General features: G+C 58.0%; 1 protein-coding gene across 1 annotated transcript in view; it reads right to left on the bottom strand.

The window, feature by feature from the left end:
* The window catches only part of DSCAML1 (DS cell adhesion molecule like 1), a 349,722-nt gene that overhangs the window by 67,248 nt on the left and 267,211 nt on the right, over positions 1–15,263 (bottom strand). The window contains exons 9-11 of the mRNA XM_060604850.3: positions 13,130–13,408; positions 12,607–12,726; positions 11,555–11,731 (exon numbers count right to left, since the gene is read on the bottom strand). Of these exons, the coding sequence (XP_060460833.3) occupies positions 11,555–11,731; positions 12,607–12,726; positions 13,130–13,408 (576 nt within the window). The remainder of the gene's footprint in view (positions 1–11,554; positions 11,732–12,606; positions 12,727–13,129; positions 13,409–15,263) is intronic.

The raw sequence follows: 15,263 nt of genomic DNA, 5'->3' as shown, positions 1-15,263 counted from the left end.
AGAGGAACAGTGTGTGTGGGAAGGGGAATGTGGAAGACACAGAACGGGAATGCCACCGGCTGCTGGGAGAGGCCCGATAACATGTGGAAAAGGCACGGAGTGTCACATTCCGAGAGGAAGGACGGGCACCTCTCCATGTCACTCCCGGACCGGAGTATGTAGTCCCCACGGTGTTTTACGTTCCCGAGGCCTGCACCGTCCGGGGCTTTTCACGTGCATAAACTCACGTCATCCTCACAACCACCTTATCTTGGTTCCCACGTTTCAAATGGGGAGACTGAGGCTCAGAGAAGTAAACCGCCCAAGGTCACACAGCTAGTAAGTGGCAGAGCCAGGACTCGCCCCAGGGGCCCGTGGTTTTACCCACGATGCGACACCGGCCAGAGAAGGGCAGTAGACAGGCGACCGGGTCGCCAGCACTGGGGTGGGGGGCAAAGAGCCCAGCTTCTTCGAAGAGAAATGTGGTCACATTTGGGGGCAAGAAGATTGGTCTGGGAACCAGGAGACTAAGGGGTTGGGCTATTTTGCTCTCCTAGGTGGGGGGCCTGGGGGAGAGGGTGCAGGAGGTCCTCAGGGCTGGCTGCACATACGAATTACCTGGAAAGCTTCAAAAAAATTCTTGTTGCACAGTCCCCATGCTCAGAGGCTCTGGTTTAATTGGTGCAGGGTGGAGGCCGGGGTGGGGGGGGACTTGTCACACATGGTTTGGGGAGGAACCGTGGGGCTGGATGGGCCTCATCTTCCACCTCTGGTTCCTCCTCTGTGGCGGGGAGGACAATCTTAAAGCCAGTAGGATTGGAGGCAGGGCGGCAAAGTCCTGCTTTTCTTCACCGGTCCAAGGAAGAAGCTTTCCTTTTCCAGGAAGTCCTTCTGAGAGTCTAACTGAAATGTTTTTAGGATTTGCACAGAGCTTCTCCCTAGTTAGGAAGCTCTGGGCACGCTAAAATGCTTTTTTTGGATATCCCCCTCTTTGCCCTCTGAGAGAAGATTTTCCAGGGGACAGGAGATACCCCCCGCCCCCCCCCAAGGCTCTTGAGAGCTCTGTAAACCCACTTGTCAGAGGAGAAGGGAGCCTCCTGGCTCAGCAGCTCTCATCTTTTGTTTCTGGAAGGATTACATGTACCCATCTGAGGTGAGTGGGCCCCTCCTTCCCCCCATCCAGCCCACTCCCCTTCCTCCCCCCCAGGCTTGTGTCTCCTCCTTGTTAACAAGATCGTGACAAGAACACAAGAACGTAGCCCTGTTTGGAGGTGTGAGATAAGCTGCCACAAAGGGGCATTGTTGGTGCTCGGGGTGCCGGGGCTGGTGGTGGCTCTTTCAGCTCAGCCAGGCAGCAGCTCCAGGCTTCCCCAGAGAAGAGCTGGTGTGTGGGGGGGCGGCGGGGGGGGGGGCGGGTACCTTCTGGTGCCTGCTTTGTTTTCTCCCTTCTTAAAGAGCCAGGGCCGTGGCGTTGTTAATTTGATTGCACCCACTTGGGCTGCATGTCTCCCCTGATTTGCCAAGCTCCACCTGAAGCATGAGATGAATTCAAATTGCATGGAAGCAATCAGCTTCGCTCTGAGGGGTGGTGGGGAGACGCCCGGGGAGCCGGGGGCCCATGGGACCCTAGCTGCCCACCGCCTGCGTGCGTGCGGGCACAGCTGGCAGGGTCGGCATGTGCGTGAAGGGCTGGGCTGAGGGTCGTGAAGGGCGGCATCTGTGAGACTTGGACCGCAAACCCGCTCCTGCTCCAGGGTGGTCTCGGTGGAGACCCACCGGGCCTCGCTTTCTCCGGCTCTAAAATGGGGTCAGGCAGTTCTTCTTTGGCTCCTTGCCAAGGAGTACAAAGTGGACTTGGGGAGTATTCTCACGTCAGGGTGGGAACCCGCTTCTCCCCCGTCTCTGGTCTTCCTTCTCCAGAATGTTGGGAAAATGATCGCTCATAACAAAAATAGCTAACACTTACGGAATGCTTATTACGTGCCATGCACCTCGATTAATGAATTATCTCATTAAATTCTGCGGCCCGACTCCCCCACCGTTCTAGAAGGTGGGAGGCGTTTTTATTCCCATTTTCGAGATGCGAGAACACTCGACTCTGAAATTACCCTGAACATCGGAACGCTTTCAGGAACAAAAGGAGGTGGTGCCAACTTGAGTTACTTGGAAAGCACCAGGTCATCGCCGCGAGAGCACCCTAAACCAGGAGTCAGCAAACTTTCTGTGTGTAGGGCCAGCTGGTAAACATTTTAGGCTTTGCAGGCCCTAGGTCTCTGTTCAGATGACTCAGCCCTGCCACCGTAGCTCGAAAGCGGCCGTGGACGGTAAGACGGGAGGAACGGGAGAGGCTGCGTTCCGGCAAAACTGGAAGCCGGCCAGGCTTGGCCCAGCCCCGGTGTGCTGACCCCACCCCGGCCCTAGAGTTCGGCACACAGGAGTTTCTGGTTGGGACACTGGTTGCCTTGAGACAAGGACAGCCGCGGGATGTTGGAAGGGAGGGCGTCTCGCCTTGCAGACTTCTGGAAAGCACGCGTGTGTCGAATACATCACCGGGCACGGGTACTGGTACGGCCTGAACGGTGTCCCCCGCAAAGGGATACGTCAAGTCCCCAGGAGAGACGGGCGCGGAGGAAAAGGGGTGTAAGGACTCCCGGGGAGAGGCCGGGGCGCTGCACCCACAACTCGAGGGCTGCGGGGAGTCCCCGAGGAGGCAAGGAAGGACCCTCCCCAGAGGCTGCAGAGACGGCACCGCCCTGCCGACATCTTGATTTTGCATTTTTAGCCTCCCTGGATTGCGAGAGAACCCATTTCTGGTTTTTTAGGCCCCCTGGTTCGCGCTCCTAGGAAACAAACACAGGGATCCAGCGAGGGAGAGAGATCTTCCCGCCAAGTGCCAGGGAGGAGAGGCCGCGTCTCTCCTCGGTGGAGCTGGAGGGGACTTTCCACCCCCTGCACCGTGGGGAGCCCCCTCCCCGTTACACTCCCACCCCACTCGCGGGCTGGCGGTAGGCAAGCAGGTTCGAGGGTCTGTGAGGGCCACACACACTCGACCCCTACCCCCAGCCCCAGAGATAGACACTCACTCAGTGAGCGCTCCGTGACTGCTGAATAATGGATGAACGGCGGCAGGCCTGGGCACGAGCAGACGTGAGCTGGAGAAAATCTTCAGAGACTCCATCTGGCCGTGTCTCGAGCCTCTGCAGACCTGAGAGGCCAGACGCAAGCCCGGTGCTCCTGGGCTGGAGGCCCCGAGGACCGGGCAGGGACGGGGGAGGGGGAGGGGTTCTGGGGGGGATTCTCCAGTCTGCCCACCAGTCTCCTCCTTTCTGGCCCAGGACAGGACACCGGCCAGCTACACACAGACTCGTGAGTCACCGTAAGGGGGTGGGCACTGCATCTGGGCCAGCAGGCTGCTCTAGGTAGAAACCCTGGCAGTGTGGCAGCCAGTATCCGGCTGCCTCAGAGCACGCCGCCATCCCACCTTGCCCTGGCCACAGCGAACACACCCGCCCTCCATTCTCATCTCCTGCATTTCTACTGGTGGCACCACGGTGCTTCTCATCGTGGCTTCAGGCCTTGGCTCTCCCGGCGCCTTGGTCCAACCCATCATCAACGCCTGGTGCTTGTTCCTTTGTAATGACTGTTAGATCCCCTGCTCAAGATCCTAGCATCACTTCCAGCTGTCGGTGCCACTCTTTCCACGAGAGCTCTCTCCCCGATCCCAGGCTGCCACCCTGTCATTAGAGTTTCTCCTCGCGGCCTTCCACACGGCTTCCTACCCCAGGGCCTTTGCTCGTGCTATTCCTTCCACCACCTCTTCTTTAAGGCCCAAGTCCCACTCCTCTAGAAAGCTCTGTCTGACCATGCCTGTCCACGCTGGGGTTTTCCTTCCGGGACCTAACATTGCACCGGTTGCCCCAGGCCCCTTGCACGTGATCTTGCCTTGTTTCCAGCTCCCTCACTAGTCTGTCAGTTCCTTGGGGGGCAGGAGTGGTGATTTATCAGGAAGTGCATGTTTCCTGCTTGACTGATCCAACGATTTACTCTGCTCCTACCATGCGGAGAGGCTTCGATCATAACGGGGAGAGCAGATCTGGGCTCCTCACTTAGGGTGGGGTTTGGAGGCACTGCTTCAGCTCTTTGCCGGCCTGCTTCTTATCCAGTAAACTGAGCCACCCAGTGATAACCCCAGCTCCCTTGTGTCTCAAAGTGTTTACTGTACCTTGATTAGCACGCAGGACACACATAATCCTTGGTTAATCAGATCTGCTGGAGCTGAACATAAGGAAGGCCTTGAATGACACCTCAGAGCCCAGACCCATCCGGATGCTCTCCTGTGGTCACGGTCACAGGGACTGCCTGCCCCCACTGCCTAAAGCCTCTAACAAGGGCGCAGGGGCCCCAAAGAGCCTGGGGACAAGACGGCCCCAGTCCAAGCACTTTCACATCGGGAGCGGAGGTTGTACATGGGCAAGGTCACTCCCTCCTCCTATCCCTTCAGTAAGACACTCCTCCACTTGTCAGGGGGCCCGGCTTGTCATGGTGATGAGGGGAGGAGAGGTCAGGGAAGGGGGCTGTCCCACGTGGAGACTGTCATTCTACCCTGACACCTGTGCAGAGGACCCTTCGGGGGCTAGGTTTGGCATGTGATGTGACTTGCTCCAATGACACAGCTGGCCTCTTGAGGTCAGTAAGATCTCCCACGTTTCTTTGGTTCAGACTTGTCTTTTTCTGTAAACCCTGAACGTGGCCCATTTGTTGAGCTCTGTTAATGCCTTAGGGGCTGAGGGAAGGGGAGAGAAGGATTGTGATTTCTCTTAACAGAGGAGCAAACAGAGTCCAGGGAGATGAAGTGACTGGCCCCAGGTCACCCAGGGTGTAATGGGGGACACTGAGATAAGAGATCAGGACTCCCATGTCCCTGCTCAGGGCCTTCCTGTCCCCTGAGCCATCCACTCATTTCGGCGTCCCTGGGTCCTGCACAGGGTGGGGAGAGCCTGGGCGGGCCCCTGGCTGCGTACCCCTGGGGAGGGTCTAGGGGCGGGGATTGCAGGACAGAGCCTGGCCTGGTGACAGGACGTGTCCAACCTCTTCGCTCACCCCTGTTTGAGGAAGCAGGAGACAAAGTGCCGCTCCTCACTTATGAAGTTGAAGATCAATAAGGCCAAAGAGCCCGCTGGATAATTATTGCCATGGAAATCACGGCAATGGCTCATTCCCTCCTCCCCTCCCCTCCGTCTCTCCCTCCTTTACCAGAGGCTGGGAGGCCAGGCCCCAGGCTTGCAGAGACCCTAGGCTTGGCACACACCAGGGTGGTGCTCCCTCGGCTGCCTCGAGGCTGGGCAGCTGACTGGTGACCAGCACTGGGGTGAGCAGGGTAGGTAATGTGCCCAAACTCCCCGGCCGTGGCAGGGCCGGCGTTGGACCCAGGCCGGTGTGACTCAGCAGCCAAGCACTGTCCTTCTCTGCCACCTGCCACTCTGCTTTCCTGCCTCGTCCCCTGACTGCCGAACTGGCAGAGAGGCTATCCTACCCACCCTTCGGCCAATCAGGGAGGCTCATCAGGGGAGAGGGAAGCATCAAGGGGGTGACCTGTGACCCCGCGTGACGGGACCAGACCTCTGGGCTGGGGTCAGTTGGCCTGTTGTCCCCAGCAGGGCAGGCCAGAGTGGGCAGAGGCCTCTGCTGAGCTAGATGCCAGAGGCAGGCATTCCCACAGAGGGCCCGGCCTGCAAGGGACTCCAGTCTGGTGAGGACACAGGCCCTCCCGCCAGGGAGCACAGAGGAAAACCTTGGGCCAGGTACTTGGCCTCCTCATGCCTGTTTCTTCTTGTGTGCAGAGAGGGCCCTTCTGAGTATGTGTGTGGACATCCCAATCCACACGTCCCGGGGCCTTCTGTGTGCCCTGCAAACAGCCGTCCCTTAGGCCTCAGGGTCATGCTGCTGGCAGGGAGTCAGGTCCCTGGGAGGACAGACTGAGGAAGACACTGTGGAAGATCCTAGAAGTCAGCTCGGGGCATTCCCTGGAATGTGGTCCAGAAAGGGAGTTGTGGGCTCTGGGGAGTCATTTCCTTTGGCCATAGACTCCTTGCCCTGTGGGAGGGGCAGGGGCTCTGAGGGCAGAGGAGGCCTTCTAGAGCCGGAGCCCCAGTCACTGGGTCTGTGGGAGGTGCTGCTTCTGCCCGACAAGAAAGTCTTTCCTTTGGGCAAATTTGAAATTAGGATCATCTCGGGTCATTGGATACACCAGACTTTGCATCCCGCCCTCTGTACTGCACCAACGGTCAACCGCTACCCGGGCCTGGGACCCCCCTTCCCCGGGTGGGCTCCCTCCACTCCTCCAGTCCCCACTTGGGCTCCATTCTCCGTTCTCCTGCCTTCCAGTGACTCTGCGGCCGGGTGCGTGCCTGTGGAGGGCTCTTGGATCTGGCTTTAATTGGTCTGACATTTTGCTAAACAAACAAATCAAAACTCAGACCAAACAGAGAGCCCTTATGGGTTTAATTGGCCATGGGTTCTGCCTTGGCCCAATCACTGGAGCCTTTACAAAGTGGAGGGGAGTCTGGGGGATATAACGGAACCTGTCTAATCAGGGAACCTGCTGCCTAAGAGGGCTTCTGAGTCCAGGGAGGCACTGCCGTGTGGTGGCACAACATCAAAACACAAGCAGCCCCTTGCACTCCAGACTAAGCAGCCTGGCTTTGTACCTGCCTCTCCATAAAGCATTCCCTTTGAAGATGGTTTATTTTTTTTTTCCTGTGTGCCCGCTGGAGCAGGGACTGCCTCCTCCTCCTCCTCCTTTTGGTCATTATCTCTCTCTCTCTTTTGCATTTTAAAAAGGAGATAAAAGGTAGCTGGGTGTGGTATTTTCTTCTGTTAACTGCATTTATTCAACCAAGTTCTGGGAGGAGGTCTGGTGTCCCGAAAGGACCATGTGCACACTGCTAGAGTCATGGATCGTCTGAGCTGGAGAGGACGTTGGGATCGGTTAGCGACTAGCTGCTAGTGTGGGCCTCTTCTTGTACAGACGAGAAAACCGAGGCTCAGAGGCGGTAAGGGATGGCTCTTGGAGACGTGGCTGGTGGGTCACGGGGCCAGGACCAGCATCCGGTCTTCCGGCTGCAGATCTTTGCTCTTCCTACCAAACCGTGAGTCCACAGAGGCAAGCTCTGGTGTCAGCTGGGACTGTATGTGCCAGTGACCTTGATCCAGTGCCCTACCTTCTTTAGGAAGGAGCTTTTGCCTGCTGACCTCACAGGCAAGGCAGGGGAAGAACTTTGTAAACTATTAAGTGCTGGCCTTGTGAAAGCGGCAAGACTGGCCTGGACGCTCAGGCAATCACGGGCTTAGCTCACACCAGCACTCTGGGGACGAGGAGGGCCCGGTTGGTTGCCAACAAGGATGTCCGGGGGTTGGAAAACCACCTGCCCACTCTAACATGCCCTTAGCAACCCAGGGCCCTGAGGATAGGCTCTGCATGGCAATCCTGTAAGCATCAGCTCTGGAATGCCAACTCCCATCAAAAGTCCATGCTACTGGGGTGCCTGGGTGGGCTCAGTCGGTAGAGCGTCCGACTTGGGCTCAGGTCATGATCTCGCGGTCCGTGGGTTCGAGCCCCGCGTCGGGCTCTGTGCTGACAGCTCAGAGCCCGGAGCCTGTTTCGGATCCTGTGTCCCCCTCTCTCTCCGCCCCACCCCTGCTTGTGCTCTGTCTCTCTCTGTCTTTCAAAAGTGAATCAACATAAAAAAAAAATTAAAAAAAAAAAGTCCATGCTACTTAGAAAGAAAATACCTAGCTTCCAAAAACCACAAGCACCTGGCATTTCATTTTCCCTGTCCTTCCTCCTTCCAGTGTGTGGCAGGCACCTAAGTTCCAGCTCAGCAGACGACACTCGTGGCCTTCGTTGCCTCCATGCCCCGCGCTATGCCTTTTCCTCTGGCACGGGATACCTCCGCCGCTGTCCGTTCCTGCCAGAATCCTTGTGTTCTTCCAGCCCCGCTTGGAGACTACTGCTTTTGTGGAGCTTTTCTTGACACTCCCTCGTTCACCCCAAAGTTAAAATTGACTTCTCCATCCCCGATTCTCTTTGTATCACTTTGCAGCCTTTGGAGGCATTTATTTTGTGCACTATAGTCATTTGGGGTATAGGTCTACCTCCTCCTCGAGATTCTAAATTCCCTGAAAGCAGCAACGGTGTCTTACTCATCGCTAGATTTTCAGCACCTAAAACTAATGATTACTAACGATTATCGCATGCATATTTTGTGCCACGAACTGTATCGATTGCTGTGAGCGCACGTCTCGTGTGAACCTTCCTGATGAATAAAAAGTATTGTAACCTCAAACTTAGGAGGAAATTGGGGCTTGCAGGGATCACCGTCCAAGACTTCATAGCTCTCGGGGGGCAGACCTGAGATTCGAATCCTGATCTGTCTGGTTCTAAAGTCTATGCTCGTGGTCACAGAGTTTTATTGATGTATTTAGTGAGTGCTCAGTGGAGATCTACTGAGTTATCATTGGAAACTGTAGGGGTCCATGGTGTAGACACTTCCCAACAGAAACCAGCCACAAATGATGCTTTTTATAACGTATGTCCCTTTGATGTGTTTACTTTCTTTCTTTTCGTCTAAAGTGGGGATTAAGGTCAATAAAAAAGCGTGAGATCTGATAAGGTGGAGCCATATTGGGTCAACATTTTCTCGAGTGTGTTACAGGCACTGAGGCTGGCCTGGAAATGGGCGTTGAGGGAGGCCTGGAAATGGCAGGTCTCTGTGGCCAGCTCTGCAAGTGGGTGGGGGAGCACTGGTGGTGCTGTGTCCGAGATGGATCCGGGACGGCTGGGAACGGCTTGCCCTCCAGCAGTCTCATTGATGACCCATGCGCCCGGCTCTTTTAGCTTCCAGGGCCCTTCCGGGGCCCTTTTAGCTGAAGTCAGAGCGGGGAGATGGGAGAAGGCCCAGGGAGAACGGAGGAGGAAAGGACAGAGCAGCACGGGGGGACGTGCGAGGGGAGTAGCTGGGGGTGGGCTACCTGGAACAGTATGGCTGTGTGCACGCAGCAGGGTTTAGCTCTGAGACAGTCCCCGAAGAAAACTGGGAACGCCCGTGCCCCACCCCAGCGTGCACCCCCGTTCCTCAACATTGCCACTCTGTCACAGGTAATCTTCCAGCAGCTGAGTAGTGTGTATGTAGCATGATTCGGGCTGCTGCAGAAGGGTAGACAGACCCTCCAGCCCCAGACAGAGGCCCTGCCGCGCTCCGTCCGCCCATACCCACTGCCCTCGGGCCTCAGTGGCCCCTGGCCCTGCGCCTCCTGTCTTGCTGGCATTCGGGGCAGCACAGGGGCCCCCGGCATGGCTGGGGCAGGTCACTGGGGAGCATGGGATACAAGGGGGCTTCTGCGACACAGAAAGCGTGTCAGGAAAAGGCCATCTGAGGAGCACGCGAGCGTGAGGGGGGTTAGACGGCACAGCTGGAAGGCAGCCTGGCGGCTGAGGGCGGTGGCGGAGCAGAGGCTGTGTGAGGAGGTGCTGACAGACACCGACTCACAGGCGGTGGGGAGGGAGGTGCGGCGAGCGGGAAAATGTGACCCGAGGTGTTGGTGAGACAGCAGATGTGAGAAAGGCATGTGCGTGTGCCTCGCTGTGGAAGGAAGCAAAGGGAAGCGACAAGGCGGCTGAGATTAGGGAGCAGGTCCGTGTGTGTGTGTGTGTGTGTGTGTGTGTGTGTGTGATTTTGTGTTGCACATGCTCGCAAGGCTGGATTTACAAAATGTGCTTCCTCTGAGTATCTCTGGGTGTCACATAGCTGCTTCCTGGGTTGTGCAGTGCGGACAGCACAGAAAAAATGCAGGCCCTGGGAGGTGAGGTGAGTTGCTCAGGGTCCCCCCCCCCCCCCAGGACACCAGGGACGGCCTGACGTGAACTGAGTCTCCTCACACAGCCCGCCTCCTGACTGCCGCATCACCCATCACCCAGGTCCCTCTTGTCCCACCAACCGTGCGCCACAAAGCCACAGCCAGGCTCGTCTGGTAGGATGCCCTAGTTTAGAGAAAACAAGAGCAGAAAAGGGGGGGGGGAAGCCTAAGGGTCTGGGCTCCCTCCTCTCTGCCTCTGACAGTGGCCAGATAAGGATCAAATACCAGGGATGGTTCCAGAAGGAGCCTGCTATTCCTCTCACCTCACGCAGGCAGAATTAGCGACGTCCGCCCCGGCTGAGGGATGTAGATTGATTGCCTGGTGTTATTAAGGACAAAGTGCTTTTTGATAGCGTGAGGAAGCAGCTCCCCAGGGCGGGGATTCCGGCGCTCGGAGCTCCCTGAGCATCGATCGCTGGGGCTCCCCTGTCTTGTGCTGAGCTGAACACGGGCGCCGGCAGGCGATAAAGAAGCTATGATCCTCAGCCGAGGGACCCCACACCGGGCAGTCGTTCCCACACCTACCCCGCAGGGACTGTTAGTACGAGTAACAAAACTGCTAAGTTTTCCGCAGCGTGCCGGGGGCCAGCGACCGTACTGGCTGCTTGACATATGTTATCGGACTCACGCTCGACACGGAACGTAACAGGCAAAGGTACTACCACGGTTTTCATCTTCTCTGTCGGGAAAATGAGGCACGGCGAGGCCAGGCAAGCTCGTCAAGGTCACAATACGTACAACGTGGCGCCCAGACTCACGCTTGGCTTCGGTCTGGTGTTACAACACAGGCTCCCACCGCCGTCCCTCGCGGCCCACGGTCCGTGGCCCGACCCAGAGCCAGATGGACACCGTTCCCCTGACGCGATACCTGGGGGCCCATGATACAGACCCCTACGAGTGTCAAGGGATAGGCTCATCTGGTAGGAATATTCGGCTATGATCCTCAGGAATATTCTGGAATATTCTGGAATATTCAGGAATATTCTGGGCTTCCGAGGCCCACGAGGCCAGCTCTAGGTCCGGGGATTTGGAAACCATAGAGCATCTAGTGATGCGTCTTGTTGCTCTTTTGGCTTCCCCCAACTATCTTCCCCTTTCTGTGATCAGTTCCCGTGTTACTCAGACAGTGTGGTCGGGTGGGTGGGCTGGAAATAAACCTCGGGCCCAGGGAAGAAGCTGGAGCCTAGACAGGTGAGGTGACCTGGCCAAGGTCCCAAGGCTCATCCCGTAGGACTCGGAGCCCAAGGTTTTCCGCCCACAGGCCTTTCCCCCACACTGCGTGTGAGGTATCCTCCTTTCTAGGCCACAGACACGTTACACACAGCAGGTATGCATTGGGCAGCAGAAGTTAAGTGTTTGATAGGATCGTGCAGTTGGAACTGCCAACCTGCGGAGCAAAGTGCACAGCATGGGACCCCGTACTCGGGTTCAGCAAACCAGGAGCTTATCACGACGGCAGTGGAGTGAGCTGGGGCTGCTCAGGGAGAGAACCTTGTTTTAGATGAGCGGGGGTCCCGAGTGCACCTCCGACCGGGAGCCCTCCCTGCCTCCCGCCCACATCTGGAACAGCGGCAGCCGGGCCGGGAGGCTGGGTGGGTGCGGAGACGGGCCCCGGCCTGTGGTCGGGGGGCTGGGAGGGCCGCGTGCGGGCAGGACTCACTCTTGACGGTGAGGAACATCGATTTGCTGATGTCGGTGCCCACGCCGTTGCTGGCCTGGCAGAGGTAGTAGCCCATGTCCTCTTCCAGGACGTGGCGGATCAGCAGCGAGCTGTTGGCCAGGATCTGGGTGCGGCCGGTGAGGGGCACCGGGTGGTACTGCTGCGGACTCCCGCTCCCTGGAAGGAGGCGGCCGTTAGGGGGCTGGTTCCCCGGGTGAGCGGGCAAACGATCTGGGCCGGGAAGGGCTGCCCCAAGGGATGCCCTCATGGCCTTCTCTTGCTGCTCTAGGCCTATTTTGTGGCATCCCAAAGGACTCCTCTGGGTGACAGGAAGAGCCTCACAGAGGCCGGGCCCTGCCCCGGCTCTCAGGTAAGGAGGTGGAGTTGGGGGCCTCAGCTCAATGCCCACCTGGGCACTGAGCTTCGGGGCTGCGCTTGGAGAGGAAGAGTTGTCTTCAGGCCGCTTGGCCACAGGCAAAGGGAAGATGGAACCCTCCAGTGGCAGTCGCCTGGTCTTGGATAGAGGCCAGCCGTCCTCCAAGGGGGGCTTTGCGGTACCTCCTCCCCATTCCCCCAGTATCAGTGATGGGCATGGTCCACAACAAGAGGTTGGCATGGCACCTAGATACCAGATGTACCCCTAGGATGAGGAAGGGCTCCAAGAAGGACCATAATCCCAGCATAAGTTGACTGGTGACAAGCGGGAGTCAAGGAGGTTCCGGGTCCCCGGGGGCAGGGTGGGGAGGGCTGGGGAAAGCAGGCAGACGCAGAGTTCTAGGGCTGGATGGGGGGAGGGGAGAGATCAATCGGAGGGGACAAGAGGAAATTTGGAGTCGGCACGACCGTCGTTCCTGGTCTGCAGAGCCCTAGGGGTGGCTGAGGATGATCTCCAGAGCAAGTATAGCCTGGCGTCCCATTAAAGCTCAGAACCCGGCTCCCACCACCCCTCTGCACCCCCGCCAAGGCTGGGAGTTGTGTGCAGGAAACAGGCCCAAGTCCCTTCTCCCCATTCCCTGACCGTGCTCGGAGACGCTGGCTGGCCAGGGGCTCACCCTTGGCATGCTTCCACATGACCTTGGGCGGGGGGTAGCCATCCACTGAGCAGTTGAGCACACCAGCTTTGCCATAGATGCCGTCCTGGTTGTTCGGCTGCACCACAAATCGAGGGGGCACTGCGGAAAGAGGGAAGGCGGGGAGAAACAGATCATCTGTCTCTAACGGGTCTTCTAGAGCTTTGGGTACCTTCCATTCTGTGCCAGCCCCGTCTGGACCGTCATCAAGCCGGCAGCAGGCGGCTCTGAAACCCAAGATGCTGAGGGCTTTTGCTGAGCACCGGGAGTCCTGAGTTCCCGGCTCTGACTCTGTCAATGACTAGCTGAACAAGGGTCTTCTCCTCCCCCAAGGGTCTTCCGGGTCCTGGCCCGGAAAGTAAGAGACTTGGATTTCTTGATCTCTAAGGCTTCCCAGTGGAGCCAACGTTCCCTCAGCCCGTGACTCAGGGCTCGAATCTAGAGAGACTGTCAGCAGCGGACCGAGCTGGACCCTCCCTCCCTCACCACCGGCCTCTCTGCTCACCACGCACGATGAGCTGGCGCTCCCGGCTCACGGTGGCCGCCGCATTGCTGGCGATGCACGTGTAGTTGCCGTTGTGCTTGAGGGAGACGCTGGAGATCTGCAGGGAGCTCATGAATTCCTTGCTCTCGATGGTCACGCCCGAGCCTGAGATGATCACCTGTCCGTCCTTCCTCCAGGTGATACGGATGGGCATGTCCCCCGAGGACACCACGCAGGGGATGTAGAGCAGCTGGCCGATGGAGGCAGGTGGGAACTCAAAGGGCTGGATCAGAGGGGGCACTGGGAAGGCAAGGGGGAGTGCTGCTGTCAGCCCCCAGCCCCTCTCGCCCCAGCCTGGCCAGCAGCACGGGTTCCCTGCCCCACCCCGACTCCTCCTGACTCCGGGGCTGGGAACAGAGTTCCCGGGGGCACCAGGGCCTTGTTCTATACACTCAGGATCCCTTGGGGTGCCACTGTCCCTTGGTGCCCATCCCCTCGCCCAGCCAGGCCTGGACCCACTGTCTCTGTGTAGGGCACTGGCTGGCCGGCATTAATCCTGATCCTCAGATTTTCCCCGGAATTTGGTGATGATTCACGTGCCTCTTGATTCCCATCTGCCTGTGGACACAGCTTGGCTTTCACCCTGACGGCCCTGCTGCTCCTCGATGGCCCTGTGTCACTTTCTCATCCCAAAGATGCATCGGCTGTCTGGGGGCCTGGGATTGACAGGGATGCCGTGCCCCGAATGTCGGGGGTGGAGGAAGGGTGGCTCTGAGACTGTCCCCTGTGCATGCCCCACAGCTGTGCATCTAAACCCAGGGTGCTGCCTGCTGGCCTCCTCCTGCCGAGGTGCCGTCACCCGCCCCAGCCCTGTCCGCTGTCATCAAGCGTTAGCACAGGTGAGGGGAAGCCCTCGTCACTGGTTGCTGTGTCTGCCTTACGCTCACCCTCTCACCACCAATAACGTGGTGTGGGCTTAACTGTCTCCAGTTTACAGATGAGAAAACTGAGGCTCGGAATGGAGAAGTAATTTGCCCTGGTCATCCAGCTCCTAAGAGGTGACAGTGGGATTTGGGACCTGGTCTGCCTGCTCTCAGAGTCCAAGCCCTCTCCCTTATGCTGCCTGGGTGCCTCTCTGAGAAAGCCCCAGACAAGCCCAGCCCAATGACCCTTTTGTCTCATCCGTGAGCTCCCTTTGGGTGGCAGGGAGGAGCAGAGAGAGAGTCCTGTCATTTGTGAGGCAAGCAGTTTGCTGTTTGTCCCGCTAAGTGGCATCCACACAGCCTCCCTCTCCCCCCACCCCATCCCCCGAGATCCAGCCCGCCCCCACCGCCCACATCTTGGCCCCTGTGGGGCCCGTCTGGAGCCTGAGCTGCCGTGAGAGGGATCCTCCTTTCTCAGCTCTGGCTAGAGCACCAGCCATTATCTTTATGATAACTCAATTAGGCCACAGTGACTTCCCCAGCAAGTGGGGGGAGAAGGGAGAGAAGGAGACAGACAATTAGCTTAACAAGGATGAGCACCCAGTAGATGAGATCTCCTTTCTGCAGTCAAATAATTAAATTACAAGGCTGTCCACAGTCCTCTGGCCTTCTCCCAGGCACCAGCCCCACCCCCTAGGGAAGCCTGCCACTTTCCACGCTAGGCTCACTCACAGTGGCCATCAGCAAGGGCGAGCCCTGGGGGGAAAGGAGGGGTAGCATCCTATGCATGCCGGAGGCCCTCCCTGCACCCTAAACATTCTCAGGGCTCGGCAGAGAGCTGCCGCAGCAGAGAGGCCTGGTGTGGGCATGGAATAACCTTTGGCAGCCCTTTGGATCCCTCGGAAAGTTCTTGATCGAGAGCCTAGGTCCAGAGGAAGCGATATTTAGGAGGGATATTGCCCCCATGACCTCTGGGAATAGAGCCATACCCTTCAGCCGGGTATGAACCTTCCCAATGTCATCTCCCACCTCACCCTTCATGCGGCCACAGGGGCTCCATCAATGCACCACAAACACCCACCACTCCCACCCTTAGCTCGTGCCTGGGTGAACACCGCTGGGCATTTGTCCTTATTTCCCACCTTGTGCTCCACCAAGGGGCCACATCCAGGCCCAAAGTCCAGCCAGGTTTTCTGGGGCTTTGGTCATTGTCTGGATCTCCCCATCCCCGT

This window comes from Panthera onca, chromosome D1, assembly GCF_046562875.1.
Source record: "Panthera onca isolate mPanOnc1 chromosome D1, mPanOnc1 haplotype 2, whole genome shotgun sequence".
Classification (NCBI taxonomy): Eukaryota; Metazoa; Chordata; class Mammalia; order Carnivora; family Felidae; genus Panthera; species Panthera onca.
Note: the sequence above shows the minus strand (reverse complement) of the source record. Positions and strands in the feature narration are given on the sequence as shown.